The following is a 17,924-nucleotide window of genomic DNA, read 5'->3' as shown; positions in this document are numbered from 1 at the left end:
AAGATAAAGTAGTTCTGGAAGAAAACAAAACATTTAGAAATTCTTTATTAAACTTGTCATTTGTTCACTCAATCAACAAATATTTACTGAAAATTTATAACGTGTCAAGCATGGCACTGTGTGCTCAATCTTGGGCAAAACAAAGCCCTGCCCTCTCGAAATGTCCAGTCTAAGCATGAAGATAACTCTGTGTAGGATAAAAGAAAAGCTTTACTTCATTTCTCCAAAGTATACTCCTCAATCACTTATAAGGGAATGACATTCAAATTCAAACGCCCTGTGGAGGGGCAGCCCCGGTGGCTCAGCGGTTTAGTGCAGCCTTCAGTTCAGGGCCTGATCCTGGAGACCCTGGATCGAGTCCCATGTCGGGCTCTCTGAATGGAGCCTGCTTCTCCCTCTGCCTGTGTCTTGGCCTCTCTCTCTCTCTCTCTCTCTCTCTCTCTCTCTGTCTCTTTGTGTCTCTAATAAGTAAATAAAATATTTAAAATAAAAAAAAATAAGAAAATTAAGAAACCACTGACTTAAAAAAAAAAAAAAAAGGCTCTGTGGAGCCAAAGTAGTCAATTGGTGCTCACCCATCTAGACTAAAGGATTATTTAGTGGACAAGGCAGCCTGACTTACTGACTATAAAATTATATGTCTTAGAAAATTGGTTCTGCTTGCACCAGAAAATTTTGCTTCACACATATGGCAGTGATCTTTAATCAAAATAATTTAAAATTATTTATTGATAATTATAATAATAGTACTGGTAGTAATAATATTGGTGAAGATAATGTTATTCACAATGACTCACATTTACTGAGGGCCTAGCACTTTGCTAAAAAGCTTTATGTGGATCATCTGTGATCTTTCAAGTTTAGGTAGCAATTTTTCTTATTATCTCCACTTGACAAATAAACAAGCTGAAGTTCAGAGAGGTTGAGAAGTGTGTACATAGCCACAGAGCAAATAATGGAGTCAGGATTTGAATTCAGACCTGCTTGCCAGCAGAACCTGAACTCATAACCACACTTTCTATCACCTGCTATGCCAAAAGTGGAATCTAAAAGACAAAAACAAAACTAAGCAACAAAACATCTTTTCTATTATCTCTTTAAATACTGACATGATATATGAGACTTTTTAAAAAAGATTTTATTTATTTATTTAATTTGAGAGAGAGAGAAAAAAAGAGAGCTCCAATAGGGTGAGGGGTAGAGGGAGAAGGAGAGAATCCCAAGCCAACTCTGTGCTGAGTGCAGAGCGTAATGCAGGGCTCAATCTCAGGAACTCTGAGATCATGACCTGAGCTGAACCCGAGTCGGATGCTTAGCCAACTGTGCCATCCCAGTGTCCTGATGTATGAAATTTTCTTCCTTCCTCTAAAATATATAACATAATGATGCTGCATTTTTGCAGACATTAAAAACAATTATAAGTTTTTATCTATTCTGTGACTTTGTATAGTCCAGATGTAATAGAACTGAGGTTATATTTTAAATATGACCCTACTCTGACAGAGGCAGTCTAAGCAATTGCCTACTAGGTACTAATGTATAAGCATTCTGAAGACTATAGAAATATGTGTTAATACAACATTAAGCACAAGTGTAAGAAGGAAAAAATGAAGCTAAACTTCTTGATATTGCATATTAGAGATCATTGTGCCAATACATGATCTTTAGTCATTCCAAATAACTTGGTAACACACATGTAGTTTTTGCTTATTTCCATGTGCAAAGCCAATTTTCATTTACTTGTGGTAAGCAATGTGTTATAAAGCCATTGCACACTTCTTTTCCAGGATTATTGATCCTCCCTTTCCATAGTCATAGCCATGCATTCACTTAATGAACATTTTTTTTTTAATTACTTTGTGCCAGGCACTGCCTTAGATGCTGGAGATTGAACAGTGGGCAAGAGGACTAAATCAAACAGCTCAGCTTCAAATGGACGATAAAAGGAGAAGGAAAAAATTACTATTTTTCAGCAACTTTTATATTTTAATCACTGCACCACATGTTTTACATATCTACGTCATTAACTTCTAAAATCAACCCTAAAATATAGCTAAGATTTATCCTACACTTTAAAGATGAGGACCCTCAAGTTTAGACTCACATAATGTGTCTAATCCCATAGAGTCAGAAACAGTGGACTCTTGATATAAACCCATGGCTATCTAGCTACAAACCATACTCCATTTCCATGGTAGTCCCCTTTCTGTCTGTCTTCTGTCTTGATTTTCTGGTTCTCAAATTCACCTTCATCCTACAGTGTCCATGGGAATAATGATCTCAGTTACTGCCCAAATGGTCTCTTACTGTCTCATATGTGTTTACACAACCATCTCTATATCCCTTTTTAAATGTATACACTCATTCCACAAATATTTGATGGGTGCCTAGGAAATGCTAGGATTATTTCTAGGCCAGAGAGAAATGCAATGGAGCTTATACACAAAGGGTGAAGGATACATAAAATAAAAGTTTTAAGAACTGGAGTATAATTTCACATAGTGAAAAGTGCTATGAAGCAAATTAAACAGGCCATACATACACTATATTGCATGTAGAAAAAACACATGCACATATATATGTATACAAATATACCTCCCCAACAAAATTTTTGGTTTAACTATACAATGTGTAAGTACTGATAATTTATAACTAATTTTATTAAGAGCCATAACATTTTTTTACCATAAATGATTATCCACTTATCTGGTAAATGATAGATCCATGGATACCCAAGGAATTAAACAAACACACAAACAAAAAGTACATGCATGTCAATTGAAAACTGCTAATATTGTTTTGCTAGTCTCACTCATGATCCACAGTTTCATCCTTTAAACAGCTCTTTTGGCATTATACTTTTTAAAATGTAGGATCTCTTCTGGGAAAACACAAACTAGTATCAAATCTATCATCCTAACACACATATCATCAAACATGAGAAACAAATTAACAGGGCTATACTTGGTGATCTACATTTATTAGTTAGGAAAAAACTCATTGTGTGAAAATATGTATTTAATGCAAGGGTGAAGTTTAAAAATCAAGAGCATGAAATGTTTTGACACATAAGCTAAAACACAATTTAATTTAGAAAGACCACCGATAAGATAGTTTTTTAAATTTCCTATTATTTAGAATCCATCAAAATCCTAGAGGAGAACACAGGCAATACCCTTTTTGAACTTGGCCACAGCAACTTCTTGCAAGATACATCTATGAAGGCAAGAGAAACAAAAGCAAAAATGAACTATTGGGACTTCATCAAGATAAAAATCTTCTGCACAGCAAAAGAAACAGTCAACAAAACTAAAAGACAACCTACAGAATGGGAGAAGATATTTGCAAATGACCTATCAGATAAAGGGCTAGTATCCAAGATCTATAAAGAACTTATTAAACTCAACAGCAAAGAAACAAACAATCCAATCATGAAATGGGCAAAAGACATGAACAGAAATTTCACCAGAGAAGACACAGACATGGCCAACAAGCACATGAGAAAATGCTCCGCATCACTTGCCATCAAGGAAATACAAATCAAAACCACAATGAGATACCACCTCACACCAGTGAGAATGATGAACATTAACAAGACAGGAAACAAATGTTGGAGAGGATGTGGAGAAAGGGGAACCCACTTGCACTGTTGGTGAGAATGTGAACTGGTACAGCCACTCTGGAAAACTGTGTGGAGGTTCCTCAAAGAGTTAAAAATAGAGCTACCCTTTGACCCAGCAATTGCACTGCTGGGGATTTACCCCAAAGATACAGATGCAGTGAAATGGCAGGACGCTGCACCCCCAATGTTTATAGCAGCAATGTCCACAGTAGCCAAACTGTGGAAGGAGCCTCGGTGTCCACTGAAAGATGAATGGATAAAGAAGATGTGGTTTATGTATACAATGGAATATTACTCAGCCATTAGAAACGACAAATAACCACCATTTTCTTCAACGTGGATAGAACTGGAGGGCATTATGCTGAGTGAAGTAAGTCAATTGGAGAAGATCAGACATTATATGGTTTCATTCATTTGGGAAATATAAAAAAATAGTGAAAGGGATTAAAGGGGAAAGGAGAGAAAATGAGTGGGAAATATCAGAGAGGGAGACAGAACATGAGAGACTCCTAACTCTGGGAAACGAACAAGGGATAGTGGAAAGGGAGGTGGGCGGGGGGTTGGGGTGACTGAGTGATGGGCACTGAGGGGCGTACTTGACGGCAAGAGCACTGGGTGATATGCTATATATTGGCAAATGGAAGTCCAATAAAAAATATACAAAAAAACTAAAAAAAATAAATAAAATTTCCTGTTATTTAATAAAGTATATTAAGAAAATCAGGATGCATGCCATCATACTTGTATTTAATGTAGCATTAACTCATAAGTCATTGTTTATTTTTAATAATATAAAGTAAGTTACATGCTCTTTTAAGGAGATATGTAATTAGGATTTTGATAATTAAACCCTAGACGGGGCATATGCTATATGTATGCCCTAAATCCCAATAAATTATGCATGCACAACTTTTAAAACTACATCTTAATTAGTAGCTTAAAATAAAACTAATATTGAAAGCCAGAAATTTTATTTTTTTAATTGTTCAAATTTTATCAATGAAAGTCAACTAAATATTCAGTTTTAAAGTATAAACATCAATTATACATAAAGGATTGTGAATTGTATGCTATATTACTTTAAGTATTTTAGCAAACCTCTGCAAATTTCAACTCATATAGAGACCGTTTATGTTAACTTAGTCACATGATTTCCTGCTTGTGTAGTTTGCTCTCTTTAGCCAATGAAGCATGTCCCAACCTCATTTTCTTCTATTACTCTTTTTTACTTCTACTCTATTCGAGGTACTATAGTTTATACCCACCTGTGATGGTTAATTTCATGTGTCACCTTGAATGGGCCATAAGATGCCCAGATATTTAGCCCAAGCTTACTCTGAATGTTACTGTAAGGGGTTTGGATGAGGTTAAGATTTAAATCAATAGAGCCAGTAAAGAAGATTGCCTATCCTGATATGAGTGGATCTCATGCAATCAGTTGAAGATCTGAATAGAATAAAAAGGATGACCCTCCTCTCACTAAGAGAATTCCTCCTGCTTAATTGCCTTCCAAATAAGACACTAGCTTATTCCTGTCTTCAGACTCAACCTGAAACCTTGGCTCTTCCTGAGTCTCAAGCCTGCCTACTTTTAGACTATATCATCAGCTCTGAGGCCTCCAGCTTACCTACTTATTCTGCAGATCTTGGGAAAGACTTCTTAATAGTATGAACCATCTCCTTATAATAAATCATATATATATATGTGTGTGTGTGTGTGTGTGTGTGTGTGTATGTGTGTATAGGTATGTATATACATACACTCATTCTTCTCTCTGGAGAACCCACTTGTATCTACTGCCAAATATTTAGCAATTTCTTATTTATGCATCATCAGGGTAGGATTTTTCCACACTTTGCACACCCATGGCACATTAGCACTGTTGTCTTTCATGTCATACTTGTCTGTAGCTGATCAGCTGAAAGAATATTGTATTATTCCAGGAAAATATCTTTTATAAATACACCAAAAGTAAATAACCCAAGGGCTAGAATACATTGTCACAACATAATAGGGCAGGGATTATTTCTGACTGGGTGAAACCCAAAGAAAATCTCAGCTGTATGACCAAGAAAACAAATCATTTCAAACTCTCTAGACTTTAGTTTCTTATATCAAAAATAAGAGATGAGACTAAGTAAGCCAAATTCCCTCCCAAATCGACATTTCCACAGTGCCACTAATAGCCAATCTATAGCAAATACTCACATGACTTAATATTCATTTTAAAATTGTTAAAAATAATCGGAAGCCAAAAGAAGAAAGATTTTTATCACTTAGATGCAATGATTTACAAATGCAGCCATTCTCTCTGTGTCCTTTAAGATATAATCCCAGTGTGGAAAAACTAGTGATAATGATTCAAAGAACGCAACATCCATCACCAACAGAATGGTCTTTAGAAGACTGATCATAAGGAAACAGGAAAAAACCTCAGCTCGCAAGTGTACTTCACCCCCCCCCCAATATTATCAGTTTTCATGTCTTTGCTTACTTACAACAGTCTCCCATGGACCTGTGCACGTGGGCTCCTGCCTTGATGAACACTAATATATAAAGAACAGTTATTTTTAAGTACTCAAGATCACACTACCGAAACCCAGACGTTTCTGAGTAGTTATGTGGCTCCGTAAGGCAGTGGAGTACACAGAAAGGCTTTACCATGTTGTTATCAATTTATTCCAACCACTCAACTATTTTATAAGCCTTTTCAAGTCATCTTCACTCAGTACCATAATTGTCAGCAAGTTTGTTCTGTGTTGGCCACCCTTCCTTTTGTTTCAGTCTTTCATAAAAATCCTTTTGTGTTGACAGTCAAGCAGCTGTGCTTTGTTCTTTAATGTTCCTAGCCTGGATCCCCAGCCGAGACCACTTTAGAACATAAACAGCAAAGTACCATTTTCACAGCAGGGACAACTGTGTTCATCTTCAAAAAGAGGCATTAATAAAATGAGACTGTAATGAACATGCTAATTCTGATCACAGGGTACTGCACAATGGTGGAGATAGTCGACTGCCTTCTCCCTGAAAGATTGTAAAAGTTGTTGTTTTCTTTTTTTAACAACTGCTATAATGGCTTACATTTTTTGAAACCGACATATTATGCAAACATTTCTCTCCATTTCCCAATGAGATGCCTTCTCTGTCTCACCCAAGTGCTCACTGGTGTTTTACTATCTCAGTTACAGTCACCTTCAGGGAGCATATTTTTTCCACCTCGCAAGAGGTGGCTGCTGAAATAGGCATGTTACTAAAGTACAGGAAGCTAGAGAAAAGAGATCTCAGTGATCCAGGCTGATGTCTTTGCTTCTCTGTGCTCATGAAGATAATGAAGAAGAAGAAGAATAGGGAAGTAGGGAAGTTAACGCATTTGCTCAAGATGCCACAACTATTTTGGGACAGAGTGAGAGCTGGACCTGTAATACCTGTGACTGAGACTTAGGAACTTTGTATATTGTCTTATGTCTTGATGGTGACCATTCATAAAATAGGATGCACTTGTGCACAGTAAACACAAACATAATTTCATAAAATACACCTGCAAAACTAGGTGATGAAATTATCTCACATTTGGTTATCTTTTTAGGCAGTAATTTTAATTTATATGTGTTCTACGAGAAAGCAAGTTTCCAATAGGTAGGCGAGAGCGACAGTGTTATATATTATGCCCTGTTTTGCTGCGGTAGTGCTGGTGGTAGTTTTGGGGGTAGTGCTATTTGGGAATGGACAAATCTCCAAAAATAATCTGCTAAACTTAAAGAAATAATGTATTACATGCTGTTTTGGATGACAATAATATGTATATTTTCTGAATACTGCTTGAAAAATGTCTACATTCAAGAAACACGGGGCAGCCCGATTGGCTCAGTGGTTTAGTGCTGCCTTCAGCCCAGGGCATGATCCTGGAGACCCAGGATTGAGTCTCACATCCGGCTCCCTGCAAGGAGCTTGCTTCCCCTTCTGCCTGTATCTCTGTCTTTGTCTCTGTCTCTCTGTCTCTCATGAATAAATAAATAAAATCTTTTTTAAAAAAAGAAACATGACATTTAGTTAGACAGATGGATGCAAAATTGGCAAAATCTCATTTTCCCCTTCCCCCTGCTCAGGGGCTGATACCACATACCCGAGAGAACATTTTCATTCCTAGTTATCATTATATAATTTATACTACATGATTTCCCTCTGACAACCTTTGGTTAGTAAGAAATTATGACCAGTAAACCAAAGATTCAGAAAGAACTAAACCCATCCAGATACTGATCCTTTTCTTAAGGCACCCTCTCTGGTTCTACTTGTGCCCTTCAAAGCCTAATTTGTAATCTAAAGACCTTCAAATTCTACAATTAGGCAAGTGTCAGCTCTTTATAACCTCTCAGTGACATCGAAGCCTTCACTTAAAGTTCTGCTCAAGAGGGAAAACATGTGTACAAGAGATATATCACAGCATCCTAGTACTGCAGAATGAGGGAGCTGGTTTTTGCTTGTTTCCATAGGCAGGGCAGCCAAAAAAAATAAAATATGACCTGGAGGCCACAAGTGCTGCATTCCACTCCCCATTCTCCTACTACTTCTACTAAGAACTACAGTGCACAGTGCATAAGTGGTAATTGCCTAAATATCTCATTCCATGGCATGCTCAGCCTGAGCTGTGGTTATCCTTCCTTATGAAAACAGTTTTTCACAGCTATGGTAATTTGAAGAGAGCTACAGAGGGAAAGTTTCCCCTGAAATACTCCCTTTAATGCACATGGGTGGTCAGAGTATTATTTCAATGTCTTCTGCATTAGCCATACAGTTCAGATGTTTAAATCTCCAATTAATTAGGTTCTCTAGTAGCCTGTGTGAAATAAATTAGTGATCTCCATCCAGTCCACTTAGACAAAACCCATGATGACAGTTGGCACATTTTTGGCATTGTCAGCAAAGTAAGGAAAAAGTAAATGACCCATGTGGATGAAATGGGCATCTGATGTGAGGCCCTGGCTCAAAGTATATGGCAGTTTCACCAACGGTAGAGCACAGAGCTTGAGCATCTGCCAAGGTGATCTGCAAAAGCAAGGGAACTTAAAATGGGTACAGAACTCACCAAGTATAGTATGAAATTCTTCACATTCATTTTAATTAACTCTTCACCATGTTCATATACTTCAAATCTGATTTTACTAATGGAATTTTTTTTCAAGACTATTCTTAAGAGCATTATAGTTATTTAGAAATTTTAAACAAGGAGGTAGCTCTAAAGGGAATAAAGATAATTCCCAACCCATTTATTTTATCCCACAGGGATATATGAAAAGTATTCTAAGTTATGTTTAGACTACTTTTCCATTTTCTAAAATACCTTTGTGTTTTTCTCATGAAACATTTCCAAAATTACTAAACATAGTCTTAAAAAAAGGTTTTACTATCTTTACTAGAATCATAAATTTTCATACAAATATATTCACATATGACAGCTATGCACACAGAAAGTCAAGATCATATAAAAATTCTCACGTGTATTTATTTTATGGGGGAACTCTTGAGTAAAAGTAGATGAAACAGGGGACCCTAATCAGATTGGGAGGCAGGAAAACATAAATCCATGTGAAAGTCTAAGTAAAATGATTATTTTCCTCCCAAGTTTTTGCTAATCTCTTCATCAATGCATAAAGATTAAATCAAGCCAAATGATTATCACTATTCCTTTGTAAGGAGTGAATTCATGAAAGTAAGAAGGTTAAAAAAAAGTGTTTGATAAATTTTATTTTATTGTACCTTTGTAACATAATGTCTATACATAGCATTAGTTCTAAACTAGGTGAAGAAATGAAGATTTAAATTTTAAAAAATCAACAAATAAGTCTGAGTTTGCTTCAACTGTTCACCTGAAGAAACTATTCTACAATTTTCAGACCTGCTAAGTCTGAGTGAACATGGATATATATATCCTGCTAAGTCTGAGTGAACATGGAAAATATATATATATACATGTACACACAAATGTACATGTAATTTAAATGTAAATGTACATGTAAATGTACATGTATGTATATAAATTACATAAAATTTAAATGTACATATAAATGTACATGTATATATATGGACATGTACACAGAAATGTACATGTAATTTGAGGTACATATTACAGTCTTTATAAACATAGTCTCTAAGATTCCTTCCAGTTCTAAAATCTGACTCTAACTCCCATCTGCTCTTTTTTTCCCCCTTAATATCTTATTCTTGCCTGAGAGGTTTCAAGCTTTCTATTACCTTTTCATACATTTAAAATACATTTATTTCCAAACCCAGTCATGTGGTTCAATTATCTATAGTTCAGAGACTATGAGTTCTACTCTCCTTGATTGGGCTCACTGTCCTTCATGAATTAGAACTTGCATGAAAGCTTTAGAATTGGTAGTTCCAAGCCCACCTGGGTATGAATGACTTTATCTAGGGTTGCATATCGTGAATTGTGGGCGCATCTCTGTGGGGTGAGTACTTACATGGCAGCCTGTTCCACACTCACTGTTATCTGACCAGTTTTTGTGTTCACTTCTAGGTTCTGAGTGTTCCACTATAGCAGTGCTAGAATTCTTACCTTTATGCAAAAAGCTGGTCTAGTTCTTCCTACTTGCATTTTATTTTATATAGGCCTATGTGTTGTTGCAGATCTAAAACTCAGCCCTAAAGCATATAGTCCTTTTGGTTATTATTGTCTATTCTCTGGAGATTTTCTCTTTGTTTTTCAGCACCTGGAAACTTCTTCCTCATTTGCCAGCCTAGCCATGCATTTAGTTTATTTGCAGATATTTTATCAACATCTCAATGTGTTTACAGGAGTATGAGAATTTTGTGTATAAACATAGCTTCTCATAATGGATAGAAATGTAACTCAAATCTGATTTATTTATTTTTAAGCATCATTTTGTTACATGCATTTAAAATATCTATATCCAGTTGTTCAGTATTTCTCCTGAGATTTAGTAAGATATCTACATTATTTGAGACATATTTTAAGATATGTAAGTAAATAATCTCAATTTCTAGGCTTGTTGGTTAACTAAGTGATATTGGTAATCAAAGATTATCAAAGATCTAGAAGGAAATGTTTTATATTTTATAAAACATACAAAGTAAATACATCCCACAATGGGAAACACAGAGTGGACAACAAATTATCTTAATCCATGTTATATTCCTCTGTGGTAATGAAATTTTGATCCCTCTTTTCCACTTCCCTTCATCTTAAGAAAGTCTATTCTCGTATGTGGTGGAATCGTGAAGTGAAGTTCAAAGCAAAACACAAAGAAAAAACAAAACACAAAATGTTGATGTAGAGATACATAACCTAGTATTATTAATCACCAGCCTTTATTCTCTAGTACTGCCATTCTAAAGAAAGTCTAGAAAGCAGACCCACTATATTGGAGTTTTGGAAAGTCATCTCAGACTTTGGTCAAACTGCATAAGCCATATAGCAGGAAACACAGAGGGAGACACGCTGTTTCCACTCACGTTGCATTAACAGATGTTAGTTCAAGAAATATAAAAGAATGGAATAAAAACATATTTTTATGTAAAGACAAAAGGTGCCTTTGCTTTCCTCAATTCCTCCATTTATGAGGAACTCATCTTTAGGTAGAGGATGCCCCTTTAATTTGCAAACATCAGTGTCAACTGTGGTAATCTGTAAAAAGTAGTGGCCAATCCTGGTACAAAAACATCCATACACAAACAATGCTAACTAACATGAAAAGACTAGCATGTCCTGTTTCCTTTCTAGGTACTCTACCAAAGTCATGATGCTTTCTGGCATTGGAATTCAGCATTTCTCTGATATTTTCTTTTCCCTCCCTGGATAGCATTCTTCAAGACCCATGAGAAAAGGCACACACTCTTTGTTTAAAAGTTTCACCCTTATAAACATTGCATTTAAATTCATTTTCCATTTAAGCGTCATGACAACTCTAATCTTTTTAGTGGTCCTACAAAAGAACATCAGGGATACAGAATTTCAAAAATGACACAAGCTACAACTTTGTACTTGAGTACTTACCACGCAAAACTGTGAGTCTAGTGGATACACTTATTTCTCCCACGTTATTTGAGGCCACACATTCATAAATGGCCTCATCCCGCGGAGTCCGTAAGGGCTGTATTCTGAGAACTGATCCAGATCCATCGTCAAACTCTATTACCTATTAGAGGAAACAATAGCTGTCACAGGTGTTGTTACAATTATCTACCTCTAAGCTAAACCTTAATACAGTGGTGAACCAGTCTTTAGGCTCAGAATAAACACAGCATCATTTTAAGACTGAATTTTGATACATAGTGGTGAAACAGAGTATCTCGTTTAATTTAAGGAATCTTTTTCTGAGCAAAGGGAAAGACATGCAACTACAAATGCAAAGTCTACTGTAAACCATCCAGAGTCTACTCGTGAAAATATTCTATTATGTGTATCTAGGACAATTTGACCCTATTAATTTTGCAAGAGACTTGTTGCTCTAATGGATAACCTTCTCAAATTATTCTATCTCTGACAGCATGTACACATTTGTGGATCTACTCAATAATTGGATTGTAAGGTGAAGACATAATGCATACCACCACAGACAGCTCTTCTGGTTTAAAGTGTTTCATCCTGAATAGTTTAGATGAGCAAACCATGAAGAGAAACTGCATAAATCTAATACTTAGGCAGCCAACGAGATGGCTTTCACAACCCAAGAGACTGATGGCATGCATTAATTTTGCTATAAATCATTCCAGTATTTGTTCTAGCTTAGCATTTTCTGCATTTTGGGGGCATTCTTGCTGTAAAATGGAGGCTTGCTTCACTGGGCAGAAAATTAATGTCCTAAAGACTAAGCCTGAGTTCACTATCATTATGGACTGTACTCTGAAACAGCTTAGCAATCCTAGATATTTGTCAGCTAATTCAAGTACTACTTTAAAAGGTGATAATGATGATGATGATGAGATTGATAAATAAGGCTGTGAAGCTTATTTACTCATCTTTTCTAGAACTGTCCTATACTCTACTTTTCTACTCATCTTTTCTAGAACTGTGCTGTGTTCTTCCAGCTGCTCAATGTGTTCTTCCAGCTGCCTTCTGGTTTTGGTGAGGTTTTTTGCATTTCCCTATGACTAAGAGTTCCATGTTCCTAAATTATGAATTGAGAATACCTTGTAAATACATTTATTGGGTTGCTCAATCCCAGATTTTTTGCATAAATGTGCTTATGCCAACCTATGGAAGAAAGATCGAATGTTTTTAAAATATATCCACCTTAGGTACATTCTGCATTCTATTTATGTTTTAAATTCACAGAGACAGCCAAAATGTCCCACTTCCCAAAGTACTACAATTTATTTTCAACTCTATTAATGCTCCATTAAGCATATATTTTATTTTTTTTTAAATGTCTTTTGTTTTGTTTTGTTTTTTAATTTTTTTTTTAATTTTTATTTATTTATGATAGTCACACAGAGAGAGAGAGAGAGGCAGAGACACAGGCAGAGGGAGAAGCAGGCTCCATGCACCGGGAGCCCGACGTGGGATTCGATCCCGGGTCTCCAGGATCACGCCCTGGGCCAAAGGCAGGCGCTAAACCGCTGCGCCACCCAGGGATCCCTAAGCATATATTTTAAAATGAATCCACTATGAGTGATGGGAGAAAAAAGTTTCATAGTTACTAGAATCTTTGTCAAGTATATCATAATCATACATCTATCTATATAGATACATATGTAGATATCTCATGATATCTATATATCATGGCTTCATGTAGAGAAAGGTTTAAATATCCTTAATGCCAATTTGAATTTTAAGTTTTTTTCCAGTTTTATTGAGAAATAATGGGCAAACATCACTGTACAAGGTCTAAGGCATATAACAAGATGGTTTGATTTACATGTATTGTGAAATGATTATTACAACAGGTTTAATTAACATCCATTATTTCATATAGATACAATAAAAAGGAAAAAAGATTTCTTTCTGTGATGAGAAGGCTTAGAACCTACCCTCTTAACAATGTTTGATTACTTGTATCACTGTATGTTTACATTTCTGGACTATTTGCCAGTTAGACCTATCCTTGTTCACCAAACACTATACTACATGACTCATGCTAGTGCTGTAATTTCCAGTTTTAATCCCCAGTACTGATTGTGCTCTACCTACTTACTCTATGCCAGGCATTGTATTTGCCACTGGAGATACAAGCAGCAAAATAGGTCTTAGAGCGCTCATAGCCTTTATAAACTAGCAAACCAAAAAAAAAAAAAAAAAAAAAAATACATTACAGATCTTAAGGATTCTCCACCCAAGACTCAACAGTACTTGATGCACGTGCTTCATGTAAAAATAATTTTCCTTGACTGTTTATATGATTCTCATCAGGAATTACGTAACGAGCAAAGCTCATGCTTTGAAATGCTTACTATTATAATTTAATCTTTGTTACAAGATTTTGTTAAGAACCTACTGCCAGGCAAGTATAATGTCAAACACCTCTTTGATAAAAAAAATTTCAATTTCATCTAAACTAAAATAAATTTGTAGTAAGGATCACACACACATCATTTTCCACATGATATAGGAAACATTTCTCAAAGATTAAGATGTTTTTTATGTTTAATCACTGTTGGTATTTGATTTTCAAACAAACATAATTTTAAATTTATCATATGTAAACTACAATCTACATTTTTACTTTTACCAGTGTAATTAATTATACCCTTTATAAGGTATTTGGACCATTTATTACTCTGTGAAAACTGATTTTTAAAAAGTGAGTAAAATCAAAATGTTCTGAATTTTGTTACTTGCTCTGTTTCTTTTAACTAGAAATTGCCTTACCTTTGCCAAACAGTGATTTAGGCCATGAAGTATGTCAGGAACTCAGATAAGAGAAGGTGAGTTTTACAATTTGGGGCAGACTGGAAGATTTGTACTCTCTAAGAATCAAACTATTCTCTTCATGTCTTAAATTTCAGGCATTGTATTGTGTGCTTCTTCCAATTTTTCTCTGCATAGCTTATTACCGATTTTTTGCCTCCAAAACAAGCAACTTTCTGAAACATTAGTCTCCTTAAAAACACTCAAAAATATCTGAATTATGCTTCATCATTGTCAAGTCACACAGCTTTCTTGAGTGATTTACTCAAAGGATTAACTGCAATATCACCTTGGTATGTTCCTCCAGAGTAGTTCTGAAACCAACAACTGGAGCTAACTTCTCATTTTAGTTCACGGTGTTTGTAAAACACAGGTGTGAGGTGCTGTGGACAACTTCATTTGCTGCCCAGCATCCATTCCCCTTCTTTCTTGTAAGAGGCATGTGAGTCCCTGATGGGAAAATATTGCTTCCCCATTCCAAGTGTGGGGTTGGATGGAACTGACCTCATTCCTAGCAACAGAGGTAGGTTCTGATTAACTTAAATTAGTTGGTTTGTACCATCAAGTTGTCCATATACACTAGTCCAAGGATAAGCAAGTAACTCAGTAAAAGCTGACAGCAGAGGAAGCTTTCACCCATCTTCTAGACTTGGTTGTGGAAGGATGTGAGACTACTATACCGCAATCTTCAGGGGAAACAGTCTGATAATGAGGCTAACAAATGGATGTTAGACACGGAGCCTGGTACAATCAAGTACAAAAGGGAATCACCTGAACCCACAAACTCTTTTCTAAAAGCCATTTAGAACTAAGTTTTCCAATACAAGCAACAAAAAGATTGCCGTATCTCCATGATTAGGGTACTTCATACTAGAGTAAAACAAGCAAGTCATATATAAGCCAAAGATACAGCAGATACACTTTTCCCCCAGAGAAACAGAACAATGGACCTAATACCTCAAATCTCTGATTGCTGACTTTCTTTCCTTTTTTGTTCCAGACAATTTTAGGTCTTGGGTCTCCTGTAGCTTGGCAAATGAAAGAGGCAACTCCACCAGAGACCCCAGTCTGGTCAACAGGAGTTCTCGTAAACCTTGGAGGTGCTGAAATAACAAGAAATAAACATCACAATTAGATGGAAAATTGAAACACACACCATCCCCATTGCCACTGCATCCCCTACAGCCCTCGACTTCATTGAGGCCAATGCACACAAACATATACGCACACACCAGGATAAAGAAAATTAGAAAAGGACCTTTACTTTTAAGGGTAGTTTAAAGGGGAGGAAGGTAACTTTCTGGTCAAGTTATCCGCTAGTGTTTTTATTGCTGAAATCTGTATTAAGGCAGAGATCCAATAACATCCGAAAAGCAACATCACACATTAATTTTTATTACCAGTATAAAAAAAAATCCAATTTGTCCTCTGTAACAAAATGAGCTCATCAATCAAAGTGAGTAAAATTTTAGCTCTTTGCTTTGATGCCATTATCAGGGTGCTGCCAGAAAGCAGCACTGCCACTGCTAAGCCATTAAAATTAGTGACATTTAAGAGAAATTCTAGGAAATTTTAAAGAGACAAGAAATATAGCCCCGAATTAGAAGGTTTGGCAAGAAACAGAAATAGGGAAAAATGGTAAAGTGACTCGTAAGCCCAGATACTGTGCTCTGTCTTACTTAAAACTTAACTTCATAATTTGCATAAAAAATGAGTCAATAATCCCCAAAGTCATAGGAGGCAAAAAAGGAATTTCTGTAAAGGAAGATGTAGACTTTAAGAATCCTAAAGGTGAAAGGCTAGAAGTTAGAGGCTTTTTAAATGTTCTCTACTTCCTTGAAATGTTCCTAACATTCACCCTTTCTCTTCAAAACCCAATTATTATCCATCTTGCATTTCTAGATCTAGAAATGTATCATATGGATTTAAATAAAATGGAGATGTTATTTATGCACAAAAATATTCATTATGCTATTTATTTAGCAAAGACCATAAGTACCCTAAATATGAAATAAAGTTGGAATCGACAGTGAAATGAATACAGCATGATGATACAAGTCATACAAATAGTGTTATGTGATAAATACTTAGATTAAAAGATAAACAACAAAAGCATCAGACACAATTCAATACAAGGAATATCAGATAGTAAAGAAAAATGCACCCCAAAAAAGATGGGACAAAATGTTGCTACTTGGGGGGAGGTATAGTCATTATTTTTCCCACATCTTTACATTTTTCTCACATCCTTCAGTTTTTGCAACTATGCTGCAATTAGAATTTTTAATTCAAAATCACCTTACTTTTTCATTTTCTTATCCCTATTACAAAGTTTCTCTCATACTCTTTTTCAGTTAAATGTTATTGAAAAATACTTTTAAGCAACTGTAGCTAACATTTATTCAAAAATAATCCTTAGATTTTAAGAAAAAAAAAACAAAGTTCATCACTATTTGCTCATCCCCATTATTTTCTCTGCCTTGTTTTCATGTTTCCCACATGATCCTCCTGCTGGCTTGCTGGTGTGTTCTGACTCTTATCTTGTTTTTCCTAGAGTCAGGGAAGCCAGACTCCCATCTCAGCTCCACCATAGTATATGTTTCATCTTGAGGGAAAAAAAATGCCTCACTTTCCTATTAATTTTTTTTATTGATTGATTGATTTGAGAGACCACACATGTGAGAGAGAAAGGGAGAGCATGGGAGTAGAGAGGAGCAGAAGCAGAATGAGAGAGAATCTCAAGCAGACTCTGTGCTGACTGCAGAGCCCAACACGGGGCTCCATCTCACAACTCTAAGACCGTGACCTGAGCTGAAACCAAGAACTGGAGATAAACTGACTGAGCCAGCCAAGAGCCCCCTAACTTTCCTATTTCTCAACTGTAAAAAAATGAAATGTAAATCAATTTTTTTCAGAGATGCCTTCCACTTTTAAGGTTTTCTAGCTTAGTGTATTATCTCCCTGACAAGAGAAAGAAAGAAGAGTGGGAGAGGCATCTTTGTAATGTTAGTGCTGGGAAATTAGTCTCCACTTCAACAAATTCAACTTGGTGATAGCAGAACTGGTGAGAACACAGGTCCCTGTTTGTTCAAGAATACTAGGAAAGAAAGCGGGCTCCCACATCCCTACTAGATATCACATCCTGCACCATCTTTGGGTGGCAGTACAAACGAGATGATTACCAGAACTGCTGGAAGTACTTAAAATGATCTGAAATGACTAACAGTGAGAAGAATAAAAAACACTGTACACTGATGTCACTCTTCTGGAAACAAACAAACAAAAATGATATTAGAAGTGTTTATGTTTTTCATTCTGCTGTTGCAAACAATGCAAATTGATAATAACCACACACTTGTCAGCATCTAATATGGAAATTATACTCATGCAATTAAAATTCCTAGGGAATTT

General features: G+C 35.9%; 1 protein-coding gene across 40 annotated transcripts in view; it reads right to left on the bottom strand.

The window, feature by feature from the left end:
- The window catches only part of PTPRD (protein tyrosine phosphatase receptor type D), a 508,136-nt gene that overhangs the window by 295,531 nt on the left and 194,681 nt on the right, over positions 1 to 17,924 (bottom strand). For 20 of the 40 annotated variants that reach the window (XM_041763191.1, XM_041763202.1, XM_041763197.1 and 17 more), the window contains exons 3-4: positions 15,468 to 15,616; positions 11,661 to 11,802 (exon numbers count right to left, since the gene is read on the bottom strand). In XM_041763191.1, the coding sequence (XP_041619125.1) occupies positions 11,661 to 11,802; positions 15,468 to 15,616 (291 nt within the window). The remainder of the gene's footprint in view (positions 1 to 11,660; positions 11,803 to 15,467; positions 15,617 to 17,924) is intronic. The other 20 variants (XM_041763192.1, XM_041763195.1, XM_041763209.1 and 17 more) reach the window with 1 other exon arrangement.

The sequence above is a fragment of the Vulpes lagopus genome, chromosome 7, assembly GCF_018345385.1.
Source record: "Vulpes lagopus strain Blue_001 chromosome 7, ASM1834538v1, whole genome shotgun sequence".
In the NCBI taxonomy this organism is placed as follows: Eukaryota; Metazoa; Chordata; class Mammalia; order Carnivora; family Canidae; genus Vulpes; species Vulpes lagopus.
Note: the sequence above shows the minus strand (reverse complement) of the source record. Positions and strands in the feature narration are given on the sequence as shown.